This window comes from Anomaloglossus baeobatrachus (assembly GCF_048569485.1).
Source record: "Anomaloglossus baeobatrachus isolate aAnoBae1 chromosome 5 unlocalized genomic scaffold, aAnoBae1.hap1 SUPER_5_unloc_9, whole genome shotgun sequence".
Lineage (NCBI taxonomy): Eukaryota > Metazoa > Chordata > Amphibia > Anura > Aromobatidae > Anomaloglossus > Anomaloglossus baeobatrachus.
The window spans coordinates 584,127-604,448 of NW_027441813.1; the positions used below are offsets into that span (position 1 = coordinate 584,127).

Genomic DNA, 20,322 nt, shown 5'->3' on the forward strand with positions numbered 1-20,322 from the left:
TATCACAGGAATCATGAAATCAGAGAATTATCAAGATATTTTAGAGCAAAATGTGCTACCCAGTATAAGAAAATTTCAGCAACACATTGACCCAAAGCACACATCCAAAAGTACACAGGAATGGTTGAAAAATAAAAATAGACTTTTAAAATGGCCAGCAATGAGTCCGGACCTCAATCCCATTGAAAATCTTTGGAGTGAGCTGAAATTTGCCATTGGGAAAAAGAACCCTGCAAACATTCAAGAGCTTGACCAAAATATAAAGGAAGAGTGGGAGAAAATACCAGAGGAGAAGGGCAAAAAGATTATAGATGGCTACAAGGAACGTTTGGAGGCTCATCAGTGCCAAAGGGTGTGCAACCAAGTATTAATTAGGGGTGCAACCAAATAGTAATTAGGGGCCTTTATTGCTGCACATGCTGTTTATTCTGTTTCTTCTTGAAATTGCAACTTGTGAGTGACAAACAATATTTCATTTGGACCTCTAATTAAAAAATCCTGAGGATATAACTTTGGTACATTTTCATTATATTGTACAGTCCATGAAAATTATGAAAAGGGGCCAATAATGGTGAGCAGCAGTGTATATGGCAAACTGACCAAGAAAACACAAAAGAGACAAAGTAAAGAAGAAAGGGAAAGCACGTTAGAAGTTACATTAGAATTATAATATATTCAGTTACTAATAGACGTCTCTTTTATAAAAATGAAATAAAAAGCAATATTACATGTGTATTTTTTTTTTTTTTAATCCAATCAATTTTTATTGTAGGAAGTTACATTACAAAAAGGAGAAATTCAGGTATCATTGGCAATAATACACAAAGATAACAATGCTGTAACATGTGGTAGTATCACCTTTGATTATGATTCACATTTCCTGTCACACCACCACCAATCATATCTGATGCAAGTTGCAACTTTTTTTAGGTTAATCAATACCCAATACGTATAGAGTCAACCTACCAATTTACTCTTTAATCCTCAAAACGAGGGACCCAAACAACCAGAACCAGAGAGTAAGAAAGGAAGATAAGAAAAGGGAGGGGAGAGAGAGGTGGGGGAGATGGGGAGAACCATGGATGGTTGCAAGGAAGCAACCAGGGAGGGGGAGGGGGGAGGGAGGGGATTGGATGGCGTTTCGGGGTAGCCCGAGCAGTAACAACAACAGAGATTTAAACACCTTGAATATTGACATGTGGTACGGGTGAACTCCCTGCGTAACACTCTCTTTGACCCTATTTGACCCATTTTTAATTATCAACAGTTTGCCCTGGAGACAGTTGCCTGACAGGGGATGCATATACAGAGTTTAGCCACGTGTCCCAAATCTGAAGTATTTTGTTTTTGGCGCGGATGGAGTGAGCCAGACAGAACTCGTATTGGCATTGGAGATTAATTCGGTTATATAGTTCAACTAATGTAGGCGTCTTTGGGGATTTCCAGTGCAAACTTATGCAATATCTGGCAGCAACTAGAATGTGAACTAATAAACCCCTGGATTCCCAAGAGCACTCCTCTATACCCACGTTTAGCACTGCCAGACCTGGATTCGGATTAATAGGATTGCCTGTCAGCTCACCCATCAGGCCAAACACCTCCAACCAGAACGAGAAAACCTTGAGACAAGCCCACCAGCAGTGACCAAGAGTACCCCTTTGGAGGCAGCCCTTCCAACAATGTGGCGAATAATTTGGGAGGAACTGTGCTAAGTTGGCTGGGGACCGATACTATTCCAGGTGTACTTTTTTCAGTTGCTGCAGATAATTTATACACTTGGAATATTTTTGGATATTTGCTGATGCCGAGTGCCAGTTTGAAGGTGAGGTAGAGACACTCAACTCCACGTCCCATTTATTCATATAAGGAGATTTTTGCTCTTCAGGGGGGGTTATTGAGCCATTTGTATGTCGAGGAGATACCTTTGGATTTAATTATCTTTTTAAATACCAAAGCTTTTGTTGTAGGTAACAGAGGCTTTGACTTTGGAGGAAATTTAGAGGCCAGAAAATGACTAATTTGGATGTGTTGATAGAAACAGCCCTTTAAAGAGGGGTGTTCCCGTACTATTTCATTAAAGGGGTTAACACCCAAATCAGAGTATAGATCCGCCAGCACTGTAATGCCCGATCCCTCCCACCTGGCCAGATTCAAAAAGGGGATTTGAGATTCCAACGACTTGAGGGAAATCTCTGAAAGAGGAATCTGAATCTTATGAATCAAGTCATTTCGCCAGACCTCCAGGGAGGCTGACAGGGTGGGAACACACGGGGAGAACCGTGAACGGCTCAAATATTCTGCTTCCATCATTCTTCTGACCGAGCCCTGGCGGGACAGGAAATTTTCAATCTGAGCCCATCTATGTGAATTACCTGGACGCCACCATTCCTTTAGTGATTCAATTAGTAAGGCTTTATAATATGCCGTTATGTTTGGGGTGCCCAATCCCCCTAAGTCATATGGGGGGTATAACACTTTACCTGCGACCCTAGCCCTTTTATTACCCCAGACAAATTTGTTAGTCAACGATTGAAGTTTCATCAATACACAACAATATTTTGGGTAAGAAAACCATTTTAAAAGGACTGTATCCTGGCCATCCAGGACAATGATATTTTTTCATACCTTCCCAATTCCTTTTCTAAATTTTGGATCAAAGGTTCCAAATTTTCTTTAATTAACATCTGCGATGGTGTCAGCTTAATACCCAAATAAGGTATCCCCCTGTCGCACCATTTGAATTGAAAGGCCCCCTCCAGCGCACTCCTGGCCTCCGCCGGTACATTAAACGGCAGTATCAAAGACTTTGCCGCATTAAGCTTATAATACGACACTTTAGAAAAGTTTGATAATGTGTTCACCACTGCTGGAATCGACACTGCAAGGTTAGAACAGGAAATGATCACATCGTCTGCGTATAAACCAAGTTTATGTTCAAATTCCCCAACTCTTATACCAGAAATGGCTATGTTTTTTTGTATAGCTTCCGCCAGAGGTTCTACCACTAAAGCAAAAATAGCGGGAGACAATGGACACCCCTGGCGGGTGCCATTACTTATTTGAAATTTAGATGACAGAAACCCCGATGCCAACACTGACGCATTTGGGTAAGAGTAGAGGGCTAGAATGGATGACTTGATGTTCCCCAAGAACCCGAATTTTGTTAGAACTCTCTCCAGGTATCCCCAGTGCACCCTGTCAAAGGCTTTTTCAGCATCAAGAGACAGGAATGCACTGGGTTCACCCGATATCTCCACCAGTCCAATCAAGTCAAGCATCCGTCTGGTGCCATCCTTAGATTGCCTCCCTGTCACAAACCCAACTTGGTCTGGAGCCACTAAGGTCGGGATCACTTTATGAAGTCTATCTGCCACTAGTTTGGCATAAATTTTAACATCACAATTTAGGAGTGAAATGGGCCTAAAATTACCCGGGGTGTCTGCAGGTTTCCCTGGCTTTGGTAGCGTGATAATTATCGCTTCTAAGTTGTCTGGGGAAATTGACCCTTTATTTTGCCAAAAATTGAAGGTTTTTGACATAAAGGGGGACAGAGTGGATGTAAATTGTTTGTAATATTCGTATGGCAGCCCATCGGGGCCCGGGGCAGAGTTAGACTTAGTCATTTTGATGGCACCTAGGATTTCATGTGTAGTAAAGGGAAGATTAAGTTCCTCTAATTGCTCATCTGAGACCCGGGGAAGATCCAGGGTGTCTAGGAAACCCTGTATATCCACTTGAGTCGGCTGTGACGTATTGGAATCATATTTTAGATTATACAGGGCCTCATAGTATTTCGCAAATGCTTCTGCTATTTCAATGGGATGTCTAGTGATTGTTCCGTTCGGGTCCCTCAGGAACTCTATTTTAGATTGGATCTCACGTTTTTTCGTCCTTCTTGCCAATAAGGATCCCGCTCTATCCCCCATAGCATAAAATGTCGATCTATTTTTTTTTAAGATTATGTTCGTATTTTTGCAGGAGTAGGGATCTTAGTTGGAATCTATGGGTTACAATTTCTTTAGTCAAGTTAGGGGATGCTTTGGCTTTATTCAGGGATTCAAGGTGATGAATACGGGTTAATATATATTTAATATCTGCGTCTTTTTTCCGTTTTTGGATGGAGGCTATTTTTATGAGCTGCCCTCTGACTACGGCTTTATGAGCAGCCCACAGGGTCTCGTCAGAAATTTACCCATTATTATTAAGTTTAAAATATTCTGTTAACACTGACTCTACTTCATCATGTACCTTCTGCCTACCAAGCAAGCTGGTATTCAGTCTCCACCTAGGGGAATTTTGAACATTAAAGCTACCCTGAACAGACAAAGAGATCGGCGCATGATCTGTCCAAGTAATTAAACCAATATCAGCTGCCACACAATTACTTATAGATTTGCTGTCGACCAAAAAAAAAATCAATTCTACTGTATGAGCGATGCCTGGAAGAGAGAACGTATAGTCTCTTTCTGATGCGTGCAAATATCTCCAGATGTCATGAAAATGGAATTCATTGATGAGATGCTTAAGTTCCTTAGCATGTGGGATGCTGGTGTTGGAGCAATCCATGGAGCGTATTACAGGTATATTAAAGTCTCCACAGATGATTTCCGCCCCTGTGGCAGTATCTTTGAATGCTTGGAAAAATTTCCTAGCAAAGGTCAATTGTGATGAATTTGGGGAGTAGACCGTTGCCAAGGTATAAGGGACGCTGTTGATATAACAAGACAAAATAATATATCTTCCATCCGCTCCATAACTGACATTTATCAATTTAAAGGCCACTGAGTTCTTTATTAAAATGGCCACTCCTCCTCTTTTTTTTGAGTCATTAGCAAAAAAGGTGTGTTGGAAGCTTGGATGAAGTAGCCGTTTATTATCTGTGGAAAGAAGGTGGGTCTCCTGAATGCACGCTATATCACAGTTAGATGCCTTCACCTCTCTCCACATCATTGACCTTTTTGCTGGGGAGTTGAGTCCGTTCACATTAATAGACAATATCTTAATTCTCATATTGGAGCCGCAGGGGGGTTTGAATTCCTAGGAACGCCATCAGTTATGAGAGGGGCTAGACCAGCAAGGAATTGAGAGAAATTTCCAGAAAAAATTAAGGAACATTTGTGAGAAGAGGAACAAAAACAAAAAAATTCCAACAACACCGGTTTGCCCCGAGTAGGGTGCCCGGTGTATAACCGCTCGCCATAGGCGAGAACATCAGGGGGGCTACGTGACATCCCGTGTCACAGGAGCAGGGACAGCAGGTGCCATAAGCAGGAAGGAGTCCCAGCTAAGCTACTGACCATTCAAGGTTAATCCTGTCTGGAGGGCCTCTATGATTCTCCTGCCCACCAGGGTTTGGTGGGTGGGCTATTCCCCAGTCATCCAGCAATTTGCCCAGCTGAGAAGGAGTATGACATATGTGAGTGCCTCCATCTTTGAAAATTATCATCTTCACCGGAAAACCCCACTTGTACTTGATGTCTTGATCTCTAAGGAGTTTAGAAAGGTGGGCAAATTCTCTTCTTTTATTAAGAGTTGCAGCAGAAAGATCTGGGAAAATTTTTAGTCCCATGAAAGTGTCTGGCAGGGCTGGATTTCCCCTCAGTGTGTGAAGCACAGCTTCTTTTGTTTTATAGAAATGAAGTCTAGCCAGGACATCTTTAGGCAGAGCTGGATCTATGCCTTTGGCTTTAGGGACTCTATGAATCCTGTCCACTATCAGGTCTCTGGTGTCCCATCCAGGGAGTATAAGCTGCAGAAACTTGTGGAAGTATTCCTGGAGGTCTTTATCTGCTACTGATGAGGGAATCCCTCTGATTTTTAGGTTATTTCTTCGGGATCTGTCCTCTATATCACTGATTTTAAGTTTTAGTGCCTCCACCTCCTTTTCCAAAGCTGTGTTAGCATCTATCAGATTGTTATGTGATGTTGCAAATTCAGCCATCTTAGTTTCTACATGCTCTGTGCGAACCCCTAGAGACCTGATCTCTTCCTTCAACTCTCTTACTATTTCTCTGAGATCAGCCTGCAAGGAAGCCCTCAGCGTTTTCAGCAGAGCTTGCATTGTTTCCTCTGTCAGAGGAATGGCTGTGCAGCCTCTTAAGCAGCCTGTTTCTCCCTGTGAGGAGTGGGAAGAAGCTGAGTGGGAAGCCATCTTGCTTGGTGAGGAGAGATCCCTATCCAGGGGGAAGAAGTCTGTCAGTTTGGCTGGAGTGCCAGTTTTTTTAGGTCTCCCCTTAGGCATAGCTGGGGGCTGGGGTTACTCACACCTCCTGTAGCTGGTAATCCTGTTATCTGTGAGCTGATAAGAGCTGGTTTATCCTGCTGTCAGCACAGAGCTCTCCTTCAAGCAGCTGTCGCCATCAGCGTGCAGGCCACGCCCCCTCTCCTTGAAGTTCTTGATGATGCGATAGATTGTTGACTGAGGTGCAATCTTTGTAGCTGAGATACTCTTCCCTGTTAGGCCATGGTTAACTGAAGAGAAACAATGATACCAAGCACCAGCCTCCTTTTAAAGAGTCTAGTGGTGTCATTCTTACTTAATCATGACTGATTGATCGCCAGCCCTGTCCTCATCAACACCCACACCTGTGTTAATGGAACAATCACGAAAACAATGTTAGCTGCTCCTTTTAGGGCAGGAATGCAATGATGTTGAAATGTGTTTTGGGGGTTAAAGTTCATTTTCTTAGCCAATATTGACTTTGCAAGTAATTGCTGTTAAGCTTATCACTCTTTATGACATTCTGGAGTATATGCAAATTGCCATTAGAAAAACTTAAGCAGTAGACTTTGTAAAAATTAATATTTGTAGCATTCTCAAAACTTTTGGCCATGACTGTATATAGCTTTGTCCCATGGTAGACATTATTACTCTGATGTTTGCCTGTCCCAGTCTCTTCTTCATACAGACCTTGTCTTACACGCTAACCTTTGTATGTAATATTTGTATTTTTTATATTTATACCTCCTGAGATATTTCTTCTGCCTCCTTTTCCTTTGGAGACTTGAACCTGCAACGGTTGTTACAAAAGTGTAAAGAAAAAATCATTGTGTGATAGAAATTGTGTGTAATTGTGATGTAAAATAAAACCCTGAGGAGATAAAGGCCGCACTTTTTATACATCTGTGGAGAACAATCAGACCCTTCCTGAATTCCTACATCTAGATGGGTGAGAAATGGATTTCCTCAGGTGTTACGAGACTCAGCCGCCTATTGTCCAATAATGATTTCTGCTCGTTTCAGCAATTAGAGGATTTTAACCTCCTCATAGATGTTGTTATCGATATATTCAGATCTGATCCAGTAACTAGATTTTATTACACAAAATACAATTAAAGACAGGGGCGTAATTACCGCCATCGCAGAGGTCGCCATTGTGACCAGGCCCGTAGGGTTAGGGGCCCGGACTGCAGAGAACCAGCCGGTTCCTCTCTGTGGCTGCACTGTTCTGTAGCGTACCACACGGCCACTACGTCCCTGTCAGAAAGGGGTCTGAATAAAAAGTAAAAACAGGGAGCGCATGTAAAGAGTCTCAGGACAGGAGTAACGGTGATACCGGTAATTAAAACTGCTCACCTGGAGTGGTTGTGCAGCCCTCTCATCAGTCTGATGTGGAGAGATTTATTAGTGCAACCTATGAAATATTTCCTGTTGAAACTTGTATTAACAAGAATCTGAACCTACGATTAAATGTGAAGTTACACAAAATAATTTCTTTTCATTACATAAAATTTAATATAATCTGCCTAAAGATAGATTAAAAATAAATAGTGCATAACTCTATGAGATGGAAAAACTACCTATTTAGACAAAAAATTGTTTGCCGACAAATAACAACAATAAAAATAATCCTCTACCAACCATACATTGATACAGATATATAAAAATATAAAAAGAGAATCAGGATCAGATCAAATGTGCATTTATTGGACTTTATAAAATATATTCACACTATAAATAACATTATGGATTTTTGCGATTATATACCTATTTTTAAAATGTCATATATAACATTAAGATAAGTGAATATATAACCCATGCACATATAGTATATTCGGATATTCATGTATAGTAATATACAATTTTATTACTTGTTTTTAAACCACTATTTTCTCACCCCTATTTTCTTGTTTTTATAAAACCGTATTGCAACCGTCTACTATGTATATGGGACTCATGCAAGTAACTCACATGTGTATGCAATTATGGAGGGTGTGTGCTACACCATTTAGGAAACCGACATTCTTTACTCATTTGAACATGAGTAAGACTATGTGTCGAAACGCGTAGTTCTGTGGGGTCTCCATATCTGTATCCCCTGTATATTTATTGCTGACCGCTTTACACTTCATGGATTTTATTGGAATTTACAAATACATTTTTGATGCTTTTAAATCTACATCTTGAGGACTGCGCTGGACTTCTTTCCTTTATCTGTGTATAAATAGTATGTGTGTAGATGTGTGTGTCTGTATATGTGTGTGTCTGTATATGTGCTTGTGTGTATGTATGTATAGTATATGTACCTCTGTGCATAAATAATGTGTGTATAAATAGCATGTGTGTATATATGTACGTGCATGACTGTGTATTTATCGTCCTCAGAACCAGCAATTCCTCTTTGCGGCTGCTCTGGTCTATGTTTGCAGCTGTGATGTCATGACTAAAACATGTGACTGCTGGAGCCAATCACTGAGCTCAGCCGTCACGCCAAGGTAGATGGTGTCAGTTGCAGAGCCCTGTGATTAGGTAAAGTGGTCACACGTGTGACATTATTACTGCAGCCTGTAAACATAGACGGAGCAGCAGAGAGACATCACTGGACCAGGTGAGAATGAGTAACTCTAATCTTAATATTTTTTCCAAATGCAAGATGATGAGCACAACAAAACTTAAAATGGTAAATTGGAAGACCCCAAGAGGCAGAGGGAGGTGTGGGAGGGGTTCGGGAGGGGGGGCATGGTCAATTCTTGCACAGGGGCCCTTTGTTCTCAGTGTCCGCGTCTGCCCCTGGATGATTTGTTTATTATTATTATTTTATTTTTTTTTTTTAATCAGTGAGTATACGGTGGCCAAATTATAATATATGGAGGCCAATGGGAGTGCATTAAATGGTATGAGGGTTGTGTAATACAATATGAAAGACACCTTATATATACTTTGGGGATGCATTATAATACATGGAGGTATATGGGGTGCATTAACACTAGAACTACTGGACTCATGACACCTATATAGAAATACATGGTGCAAAGTAGTCAAAATGACTACCTCAGTAGTTCTAGTGTTAAATAGTATGAGGGCTGCATAATATAATATGAAGGACTATGGGGCTGTATTACAAAACATGGAGGACAATGGGGTTGCATTATAATATATGGAGGCCTATGAATGTGCATTATAATACATGGAGGCCTATGGAGTGCATTAAATGGTATGGGGGCTGCATACTACAAAATGAAGGACTATGGGGTGCATTATAAAACATTCAGGACTATGGAGCTGCATTATAATATATGGAGGACTATGTGCGTGTTTAAATAGCCACTGGGTTAAATACACAGGTTATCAAATCAGGACAGCAATATTGCGCATCAGGGTCACCATATGCGAAAAAAATTAAAATTTAACTTTTAATTAATTTATTCATAAAAATGAGGATAATCCTCACTTAATAAACAAACAATACAAAAAAGGTTTGGCCCCTCCTACTTTTTCAAGGGTTCAATGCAAACCATAAACAAGCTAGTACCGCTATACAAGGTGGAACTTTTCTCACCCATAAACCAGGTGCCAGTTTCAGAAAGTCCACTGATAAATAAAAAAATGGATTTATCTCACCAAATTCTGATATACCACATATTAGATTCGAATGGGTTCAGGCATCCTCCTGGCGGAACCTCATGATTAAGAAAATGTACCTCCCAACGCGTTTCGTTAGAAAAGCAAACTCATCAGGGGAGCTTATAATTGTGGCAATTGCATCTCAGATCTCATTAAAAATGAGTCCAAAAATTCATCATATGCAATAAACATAGACTCAATAAGGAGTCATGTATGCGGTAAATCCAATTCAGGTCCCATAAGCCATGGACCTCACTCCCAATGACATGCACGTGGCAGGAGCGGCCGTGCTTATCGCTCTAACAAGGGTTACTAGCTTGTTTATGGTTTGCATTGAACCCTTGAAAAAGTAGGAGGGGCCAAACCTTTTTTGTATTGTTTGTTTATTAGTGAGGATTATCCTCATTTTTATGAATAAATTAATTAAAAGTTAAATTTTAAATTTTTTCGCATATGGTGACCCTGAGGACTATGTGCGTGCATTAAATTGTATGTGGGCTGTAGAATACAATATGAAGGACTATGGGGGCTGCATTTTAATATATCGAGGACTATAGGGGCTGCATCATAACATATGGAAAACAGCAGGGTGAATTATAACACATGGAGGACTGTGTGGTGCAGTATGATACATGAAGGACTATGGGATCCATTATAATACATGGGGGACTATGGGGGCTGCATTATAATATATGGAGGACTATGGGGTGCAGTATAATATATGGAGGACTATGGGGTGCATTCAAATATATGAAGGATTATGTGGGACCCATTACACTATATGGAATGGTATGTGGGGGCTATTATAGTACTTGGAGTGCTATATACGAGGTAGGACAAAGATACAAGCATGGGATGAGAACATTTTGAGGCTCTTTCTCTCAGCACCCAGCTTTCCCATGCTCTACTATACATCTTTCCCTCAGCACCCAGTTTTCCCATGCTCTGATATGGGAAAGCTGGGTACTGAGGGAAAATGTATAGCAGAGCATGGGGAAGGTGGGTGCTGAGGACAAGATATCAGAACATAGGAAAGCTGGGTGCTGATAAAAAAGGGATTTCCGATCATGGGAAACCTGGGTGCTGAAGGAAGAGAGCCCAGTGTCAGCCACACTATCCTGTACCCCGAATGTCAGCGTTATTATCCCATAACCCAAGTGTTGGTGTATGGTTGGGGGGGCCGAGGTCCAAAGTTTTGCATCGGGGCCCATCAAACTCTAGTTTAAAGAACTTGGACTGCGGTCAGACTTGATGCTGAGCACAATATCTAATTCATGGAGAATGTCTGGCGAGATTTCTGGATTTTATCAAGTGCCGCTATCGAAATATGCGGAAAATTATGTTCCTGCTATTATGTGTAAATGGGAAAGGGACATTAGGCCGTTACTGACACACAATGGACAAGAGCTCAGATCTGTATCCCTAGTGGACTTTGTAGACTGTCAGATCTATAAATCATCTATAAGAGATTTATGACCCTCTGTTCCTCCACAAGGTCGGCATACGTACAGATAAATTGATAACATTTAGATGGATTGAGTAAAATAGAAACTGCCTAAATATGAGCAGCTTGTCTGATCTATAAGTCACTGTATAAAGAACTATGGAGACAGCGCTATTCTTCTGTATAACATATGTGATGTGGCTGTAGCCCTAATATTTCTGTACATGACGTCTCTGTATAGATAAATCTACACCAGCATTCCGGATTGGGAGAAGGTTGAAGGGGAGGGGGAGGGGCATTTTATTGTCATTTCTCTAAAAAAAAAAAAAAAAAATAGAATGATCTAAATAGGAAAAAAAAGAATACTTCTTCCCCCCATTTTTGTTGTGCGCTCAAAGCTAAATTTGGAATTTAAAAAAGTATTTAGAATAATAGAAAACATAATCAAAGACCTTGTGTGGAGAAGTAAACAGCCGAGGAAAAGAAAGAAAAGGACGAGTTCATATTGTGTTAAAAAGGCCAAGAGTATAGGGTTAAATTGTTACGTCAGGCCTTACAGAGGAATAATGGTAATACTTTTGGAACAATTAACAAACAGTTAAAGCTTTGTTAGTGAGAAATTGCAGTAATAAGAGTATTGTATCCAAGACGTTTACTGCCATAATGAGGGAACAGGTTGGGCGACCTCTGCTCCAGCAAAAAGGAAATGGAGGAAGAAGAAATGAAGAACATTAGTTTAGATACTCAGACTTTATTGGAAAAAATGTTTTGAGTAACAGGTTATTGGGACAATTTAGTAAGTATTTATAATCAAAGTCCCCTTAGAACAGGGGTCTCAAACTCATAGAAAAAAAAATGAGAGGGTATGCATACTTTGCAGGTCAAAGTGACATTTTTAATTATTCCATGTTTTTGTCTATACACCTTTGGATCCCTTTTTTTTTAACATATTTTGCTTGTTTCTTATGACATGACAAACCAGCACTTTTTTGTTTAGTTAAGTATATATAACTTACTAAGCTAACATCTTGTAGTAATGTCCTCCATCCTTGTAGTATTATGCCCATCCTTGTGCCCTGTAGTATTGTGATTATTTTGTGCCCTGTATTATTGTGTCCATCCTTGTGCCCTGTAGTAATGTGCTCATCCTTGTGCCCTATAGTATTGTGCCCATCCTTGTAGTATTGTGCTCATCCTTATGCCCTGTAGTTTTTAACCCAATAGTATTGTTTCCATCCTTGTGCCCTATAGTATTCTATCCATCCTTGTGCCCTGTAGTATTGTATCCAATCTTGTGCCCTATAGTATTGTGTCCATCCTTGTGTCCTGTAGTATTCTATCCATCCTTGCGCCCTGTAGTATTGTATCCAATCATGTGCCCTATAGTATTGTGCCAATCCTTGTGCCCAGTAGTATTGTGCCCATCCTTGTAGTATTGTGTCCATCTTTGTGCCCTGTAGTATTGTGCCCATCCTTATGCCCTGTATTGTGCCCATCCTTTTAGTATTGTGCCCATCCTTGTAGTATTGTACCCATCCTTGCAGTATTGTGTCCATTATTGTGTCCTGTAGAATTGTGCTCATCCTTGTGCCGATCCTTGTAGTATTGTGTACATCCTTCTGCCCTGTAGCATTGTGCCCATCCTTGTAGTATTGTGTCCATCCTTGTGTCCTGCAGTATTGTGTACATCCTTGTGCCCAGTAGTATTGTGCCCATCCTTGTAGTATTGTGTCCATCCTTGTGCCCAGTAGTATTGTGCTCATCCTTGTGCCCATCCTTCTAGTATTGTGTCCATCTTTGTGCCCTGTAGTATTGTACCCATCCTTATGCCCTGTATTGTGCCCATCTTTATGCCCTGTATTGTGCCCATCCTTGTAGTATTGTGCCCATCCTTGTAGTATTGTGTCCATTCATGTGTCCTGTAGAATTGTGCTCATCCTTGTGCCCATCCTTGTAGTATTGTGTACATCCTTGTGTCCTGTAGCATTGTGCCCATCCTTGTAGTATTGTGCTCATCCTTGTGCCCTGTACTATTGTGCCCATCCTTTAGTAATACACCCAAAAAAAAAAATTCTCCTCACCTTTCCTCAGTTCCCTCTTATTAGGCTGTGTGCCAATGATGACTGTTAGCAGCGTTTTAGATGCAGCATATTTCAGCTGCATCCAAAACGCTGCAATATACAGTACAAACAAAAAGGATTCTTAAAGGGCCAGCATGCCCTAACCTGGAATAACATCTCAGCCAAGGGCTGAGAGGCACTAGATAGTTAAGGCATCCTCCCTCTATGGTAGATACCTGAGCAATATGGTATAATCTTTGAAACAAGAAGAGGGAGGAGGAATATTGGGTATTTTTGGGGGGAGGGTTACAATACTCTTGTCCATATAGTGAATAATATAAATATATAACAATGTGAAATGTTCAATGTACATGGAATATTACTTTGATTTTTAGAAAACAGATGTCTATTAGTAACTGTATATAATTATAATACTAATGTAACTTCTAGTGTGCTTTCCCTTTCTGGTTTACTTGCTTTTTTTTTTTTTTTTTACACTCTCTTGTGTTTTTTTGTTCAGTTTGTCAAATATATGGTCTCTTCTCATGTGAATTTTCTTAGTGGTCATCAAATTAAAATTTAATTAACACATTTGTCATCTTCTAGGTATGATAATGGCTTCTACCTTGTGAGTTTTGTGATGTTAAAAAAGATCACATTTGTGTGTAAAATATTTACCTCATTCTAAACATGTTCTCCCCTGTGTGAATTCTTTGGTGTTTAGAAAGATTAGATTTTTTGTTAAAACATTTCCCACATTCTGAACATGAATATGGCTTCTCCCCCGTGTGAATTATCTTGTGTTTAACAACACATGTTTTAGATGCAAAACATTTCCCACATTCTAAACATGAGAATGGCTTCTCCCCTGTGTGAGTTCTCTGGTGTATAACAAGATATGATTTCTGTGCAAAACATTTCCCACATTCTGAACATGAAAAAGGCTTCTCCCCTGTGTGAGTTCTTTGGTGCATAACAACATTAGTTTTTGTTCTAAAACATTTCCCACATTCTGAACATGAATATGGCTTCTCCCCCGTGTGAGTTCTCTGGTGTGTAACAAGATCAAGTTTTATGTTAAAACATTTCCCACATTCTGAACATGAATAAGGCTTCTCCCCCGTGTGTGTTCTTTGATGTGTAACAAAATTTGATTTCTGTGCAAAACATTTCCCACATTCTGAACATGAGAATGGATTCTCTCCCGTGTGAGTTCTTTCATGTATAACAAAAAGTGATTTGTGTGCAAAACATTTCCCACATTCTGAACATGAATATGGCTTCTCCCCAGTGTGAGTTCTCTGGTGTGTAACAAGAACTGATTTATTGTTAAAACATGTCCCACATTCTGGACATGAATATGGCTTCTCCCCCGTGTGAGTTCTCTGGTGTCTAGCAAGATCAGGTTTTTTGTTAAAACATTTCCCACATTCTGAACATGAAAATGGCTTCTCCCCAATGTGACATCTTTGATGTACAACAAGATCTGATTTTTGAATAAAACGTTTCCCACATTCTGAACATGAGAATGGCTTTTCCCCAATGTGAATTCTCTGGTGTTTAACAAGATATGTTTTAGATGCAAAACATTTCTCACATTCTGAACATGAATATGGCTTCTCCCCAGTGTGAGTTCTCTGGTGTTTAACAAGATCTGATTTATAGTTAAAATATTTCCCACATTCTGAACATGAGAATGGCTTCTCCCCTGTGTGAATTCTCTGGTGTATAACAAGATTTGTTTTAAATGCAAAACATTTCCCACATTCTGAACATGAGAATGGCTTTTCCCCTGTGTGAATTCTCTGGTGTATAACAAGATATGTTTTAAATGCAAAATATTTCCCACATTCTGAACATGAGAATGGCTTCTCCCCTGTGTGAATTCTCTGGTGTATCACAAGATCTGATTTTTGGGTAAAATGTTTCCCACATTCTGAACATGAATATGGCTTCTCTCCAGTGTGAATTTTCATATGTGTAACAAAATGTGATTTACGTGCAAAACATTTACTACATTCTGAACATGAATATGGCTTCTCCCCCGTGTGAATTCTCTGGTGTATAACAAGTTCTGATTTTTTGTTAAAACATTTCCCACATTCTGAACATGAATATGCCTTCTCCCCTATGTGATTTCTCTGGTAACTAACAGAGTCTGAAGAAAATTGTTTCTCCCCTGTGTGCATTTTTTTATGGATTTTTCGATATTCTGAAGTTGAAAATGGCTTCTTTGATATATGAGCACTTTGATTTTTAATGCCTCTTTTGTTTCTGTTAATAGTATGTGATGAATCAAAAGGTAAGACTTGTTTAAAAGAATCAGATGATAGATCTTTGCTGTGAAGGGATGATGGTATATCTTGAATTGTGGAATTTGCTTCAATTATATCTTGTGGCATATTTAGGTCATCTGATTTAAAAACTGAAGATGTCAGTTGTGCCTCTAATCTCCTGGTATAGTCATCTGCCAAGAATAAAAATAATTTTTAATAACATATACAAATTTAAGGATATAATTTATAAAATAGCTTGTAACACCGTAACCAGCATCCCCTTACTGTCCTGCCCCCTTTCCTAGGTAGAGACACCGGCACACTTACTATCCTGGCCGCTTATAATGGTTTCCATCTCCCAGGGCTTTCGCACACCAAGCAGGTCTCCTGTGAGTTTGCACAAATGTATTCTTAAAGGGCCAGCGTGCCCTAACCTGGAACAGCATCTCAGCCTAGGGCTGAGAGGCACCAGATAGTTAAGACATCCTCCCTCTATGTTAAACCTACATTAGACCTGCATCTTAGTACAAGTATATCAAAGAAGCAAGATAAATCCCCAAATTAATTACATCTTTATTAACATGATACAAAACACATCAGAAATTTATCACATAATCAGAGATGGGTATCAAAACACACAGTTAAAAATTAACTCCTTAAGGCTCTGTGCGCACTGGGAAATGGAATTTTCTTGAGAAAATTCCGCATCCTCTCAAAAATTACCGCACCCGCGGTAAAAAACCGCGGGAAACCGCACCCGAAAACCGCATGCGGTTTGCCGCGGTTTGCTGCGGTTCTACCGCGGTATTATTCGCGGTATTGCCGCGGTTTTGCCGCGTGCGGGTTGGGATGTGCTTTATTGCATTCAATGCAATAAAGCACATTGAAGAAAAAAAAAAGTCATTTAATTCTGATAGTAGATAGACAGAAGAATAGATAGAGGGATAGATAGACAGACAGATAGAGGGATAGACAGATAGATAGAGGGATAGATAGAGGACAGATCGCTGCATTTCCCACGGTCGGCAGTGAGTTCACATTACCGGCCGTGGGAAATGACCGGCAATTACCTCTCCTGTCTGCTGCATTCAGCCTGTGTCTGTGACACATCGCGGCTGGATGTCAGCAGTGCAGGACGTTGGAGCCGGAGCTGTGTGGATTACGCCGGAGCTTTGGTGCGGGAGGGGTTAATAAAATGGTGAACGAGGCTTGTTTGTTTTATTTAAAATAAAGGATTTTTGGTGTCTGTGTTTTCTTCACTTTACTTACGGGTTGATCATGTCAGCTGTCACATAGACGCTGCCATGATCAAGCCTGGGGTTAATGGCGGTGGTCCCCCATCACTATTAACCCCTTGTATTACCTTGCCACCACTGCTACACGGTGGCAAGAAGCCGAGGACACGCCGGTGCTGCCGCATATATGTATGCGACAGTGCCGGGGCAGCTGCGGCTGATATTCTCGGCTGCGGGAGGGGGAGTGAGGCGGGGGACATTACCCCTGCCCCTCTCCCTCCCCAGCCTGAGAATACCGGGCCGCCGCTGTGTGCTTACCTCGGCAGGAAGGTAAAAATACGGCGGAGCCCACGTTCTTTTTTTTCTATATTTCCGTTTTCTTTGTATGTGTGTTCTATGTGTCTGTGTCTGTGTTCTATGTCTGTGATGTCTATCTGTGTCTGATATGTGTGTGTGTGTTTACTCTGCACGGCTTCCTCTTCCTGTAATGACATCACTTCCCTGCAAAACCGCAGACAGGCGATGTACATTACCGGAGGTAAACCGCGAAATACCGCAGGGAATAACGCAGGAAAACGCAGTGAACCGCACAGAATTTGCTGCCTGCGTTATTCCCTGCGGGATTTCATGATTAACATTGAGTCAATGGAGTAAAATCCCGCAGCGATGTGCGGAAAAGAAGTGACATGCACTTGTTTTTGCTGCGGGATTTCCGCAGCAAAACACGCAGCTGTCAAATTCCGCCCAGTGCGCACAGGATTTTTTTTCTCCATAGGATTTGCTGGTGATTCACTGCAGAGATGTTATGAACATTTTCTGCAGCCAAACATGCAGCAAATCCGCGAAAAATCCGCGGCAAAATCCGGTAAGTGCGCACATAGCCTAAAAACAGAAAAAATCCTGGAACAGTGTGGTTATTAGCTATTGCATAAGGGTGGTCAAAAGAGAGACTAATGCAATCAATTAGATATACCAAACATGATAATACAAACTGACAATCCGGGAGTTTTAAAGGCGAACTTAATCACCCCATAATGGGGTTTAAATTTTAAAGTGACAGTGCCTTAGAGGTACATGATATACAGGAGCATCACTGCAACCTTACACATATAAACATAAAATAGCATGGCACAATGTTATTATAGAATTCCCCATATATGCAAAATGCCCACATTCAATTCAATGTAACCCCATATATCATCATATAATCCTGCAGAGCAGGGAAGAGAAGGGGAACATCAGGCTGCCGGAAGACAATTTGAAAAGTTGGAGACCACTACCTGAAGAACCATACTGCCCAGCACCTCTACGCATGTTTCACACTCGCTTCGTCAGGAGGTGCTGTGACAGAAGAATGGTCACCATTATATAGCGCTAGACTTACCTGAGGCCCATTAGTGCCGTGCACTGCATGGCGGTGGCCATGCCACCCACTCCAGCTGGCGTCCTGGAAGGTACGATGCGCATGCGCGCTAATCGCTTTACATCTGGATGATGATGTTATAATGATGACTGCTGATGTAGAATCATTATATACATCTATTGCACACTCTGATGGGTTAAGGGCTGTTGAATTCTATTTGGGCACTATCTCTCTGGATAGTGATCTTGTTTCTCTCCTGCTCACCCTGCTGAAATTTATCCTCACCGACAACTTCTTCCTGTTTAAGGGGCGCTACCATCTCCAGGAGAGGGGCACTGCCATAGGGGCGTCTTGTGCGCCCTCGCATGCGTGCCTCTTCCTGGGCTATTGGGAGCGCTCCATTCAATATCCTGACAGTGATAATGGTTCAGTCTTCTTGTGGGTGAGGTATATAGATGATGCGTTTATGGTTTGGCAGGGTGGGCAGGAGGAGCTAAAGGGGTTTATTCAGGGGCGTAACTACCGCGGTCGCAGCGGTCGCCATTGCGACCGAGCCCGGGAGCTTAGGGGCCCGGCGGCCGCCCGGCAGTTCAGCAGCCAGCTCCTGTTAGTGAGGGAGGAGCTGCGCTGATCTGTCACAAACCACGTGGCGGCTATATGACCCGCTGCCGCCGACACCGGGCCCCCCTGCCTGGTGTCAGCGGCGGCAGCGGGGCCCCCTCCCCCGTCACAGTAATGATGAAGCATAGAGGTGCCGGCGGCACTCTATGCATCATCATTCCCCCCCCCTCCGTGCCTGCGCGGTGACATCACTCCTGTGCGACTGCTGTGCTCAGAGTGCACAGAGCGCAGGACGCCGACCGGAGCACCGGGAGAACGAGAAGGGGGGAGGACGAGCAGCGGTGGAAGAGGAGAGCGGTCAGGACACAACAGCAGCTGGGGAATGAGGGGAGCAGTGAGGACGAGCAGCGGCTGGGGAATGAGGGGAGCAGTGAAGACGAGCAGCGGCTGGGGAATGAGGGGAGCAGTGAAGACGAGCAGCGGCTGGGGAATGAGGGGAGCAGTGAGGACGAGCAGCAGTGGAATGAGGAGACGTGAAGACAGAGCAGGAAGAAAGAGGGTGAGTACTTATATATTAGTGAATACACGGTGGCCAGAGGCCTGGGGAGGCTCATTATACATGGAGGCCTGGAGAGGCTGTCTGCATTAGTATACATGGAGAGGCTGTCTGCATTAGTATACATGGAGAGGCTGTCTGCATTAGTATACATGGAGGCCTGGAGAGACTGGCTGTATTAGTATACATGGAGAGACTGGGCTGCATTAGTATACATGGAAGCCTGGAGAGGCTGGCTGCATTATTATACATGGATGCCTGGAGAGGCTGTCTGCATTATTATACATGGAGGCCTGGAGAGACTGTCTGCATTATTATACATGGAGGCCTGGAGAGGCTGTCTGCATTATTATACATGGAGGCCTGGAGAGGCTGTCTGCATTATTATACATGGAGGCCTGGAGAGGCTGTCTGCATTATTATACATGGAGGCCTGGAGAGGCTGTCTGCATTATTATACATGGAGGCCTGGAGAGGCTGTCTGCATTATTATACATGGAGGCCTGGAGAGGCTGTCTGCATTATTATACATGGAGGCCTGGAGAGGCTGTCTGCATTAGTATACATGGAGGCCTGGAGAGGCTGTCTGCATTAGTATACATGGAGGCCTGGAGAGGCTGTCTGCATTAGTATACATGGAGGCCTGGAGAGGCTGTCTGCATTAGTATACATGGAGGCCTGGAGAGGCTGTCTGCATTAGTATACATGGAGGCCTGGAGAGGCTGGCTGCATTATTATACATGGAGGCCTGGAGAGGCTGTCTGCATTATTATACATGGAGGCCTGGAGAGGCCTGCATTAGTATACATGGAGGCCTGGAGAGGCCTGCATTAGTATACATGGAGGCCTGGAGAGGCTGCCTGCATTAGTATACATGGAGGCCTGGAGAGGCTGCCTGCATTAGTATACATGGAGGCCTGGAGAGGCTGCCTGCATTAGTATACAGTTAGGTCCAGAAATATTTGGACAGTGACACAATTTTC

At 42.1% G+C, this 20,322-nt stretch overlaps 1 protein-coding gene across 1 annotated transcript in view; it reads right to left on the reverse strand.

Moving 5' to 3' along the window:
• Positions 1 to 20,322, reverse strand: part of LOC142259349 (uncharacterized) — a 96,305-nt gene that overhangs the window by 37,386 nt on the left and 38,597 nt on the right. The window contains exon 9 of the mRNA XM_075331812.1: positions 14,039 to 15,815. Within this exon, the coding sequence (XP_075187927.1) occupies positions 14,039 to 15,815 (1,777 nt within the window). The remainder of the gene's footprint in view (positions 1 to 14,038; positions 15,816 to 20,322) is intronic.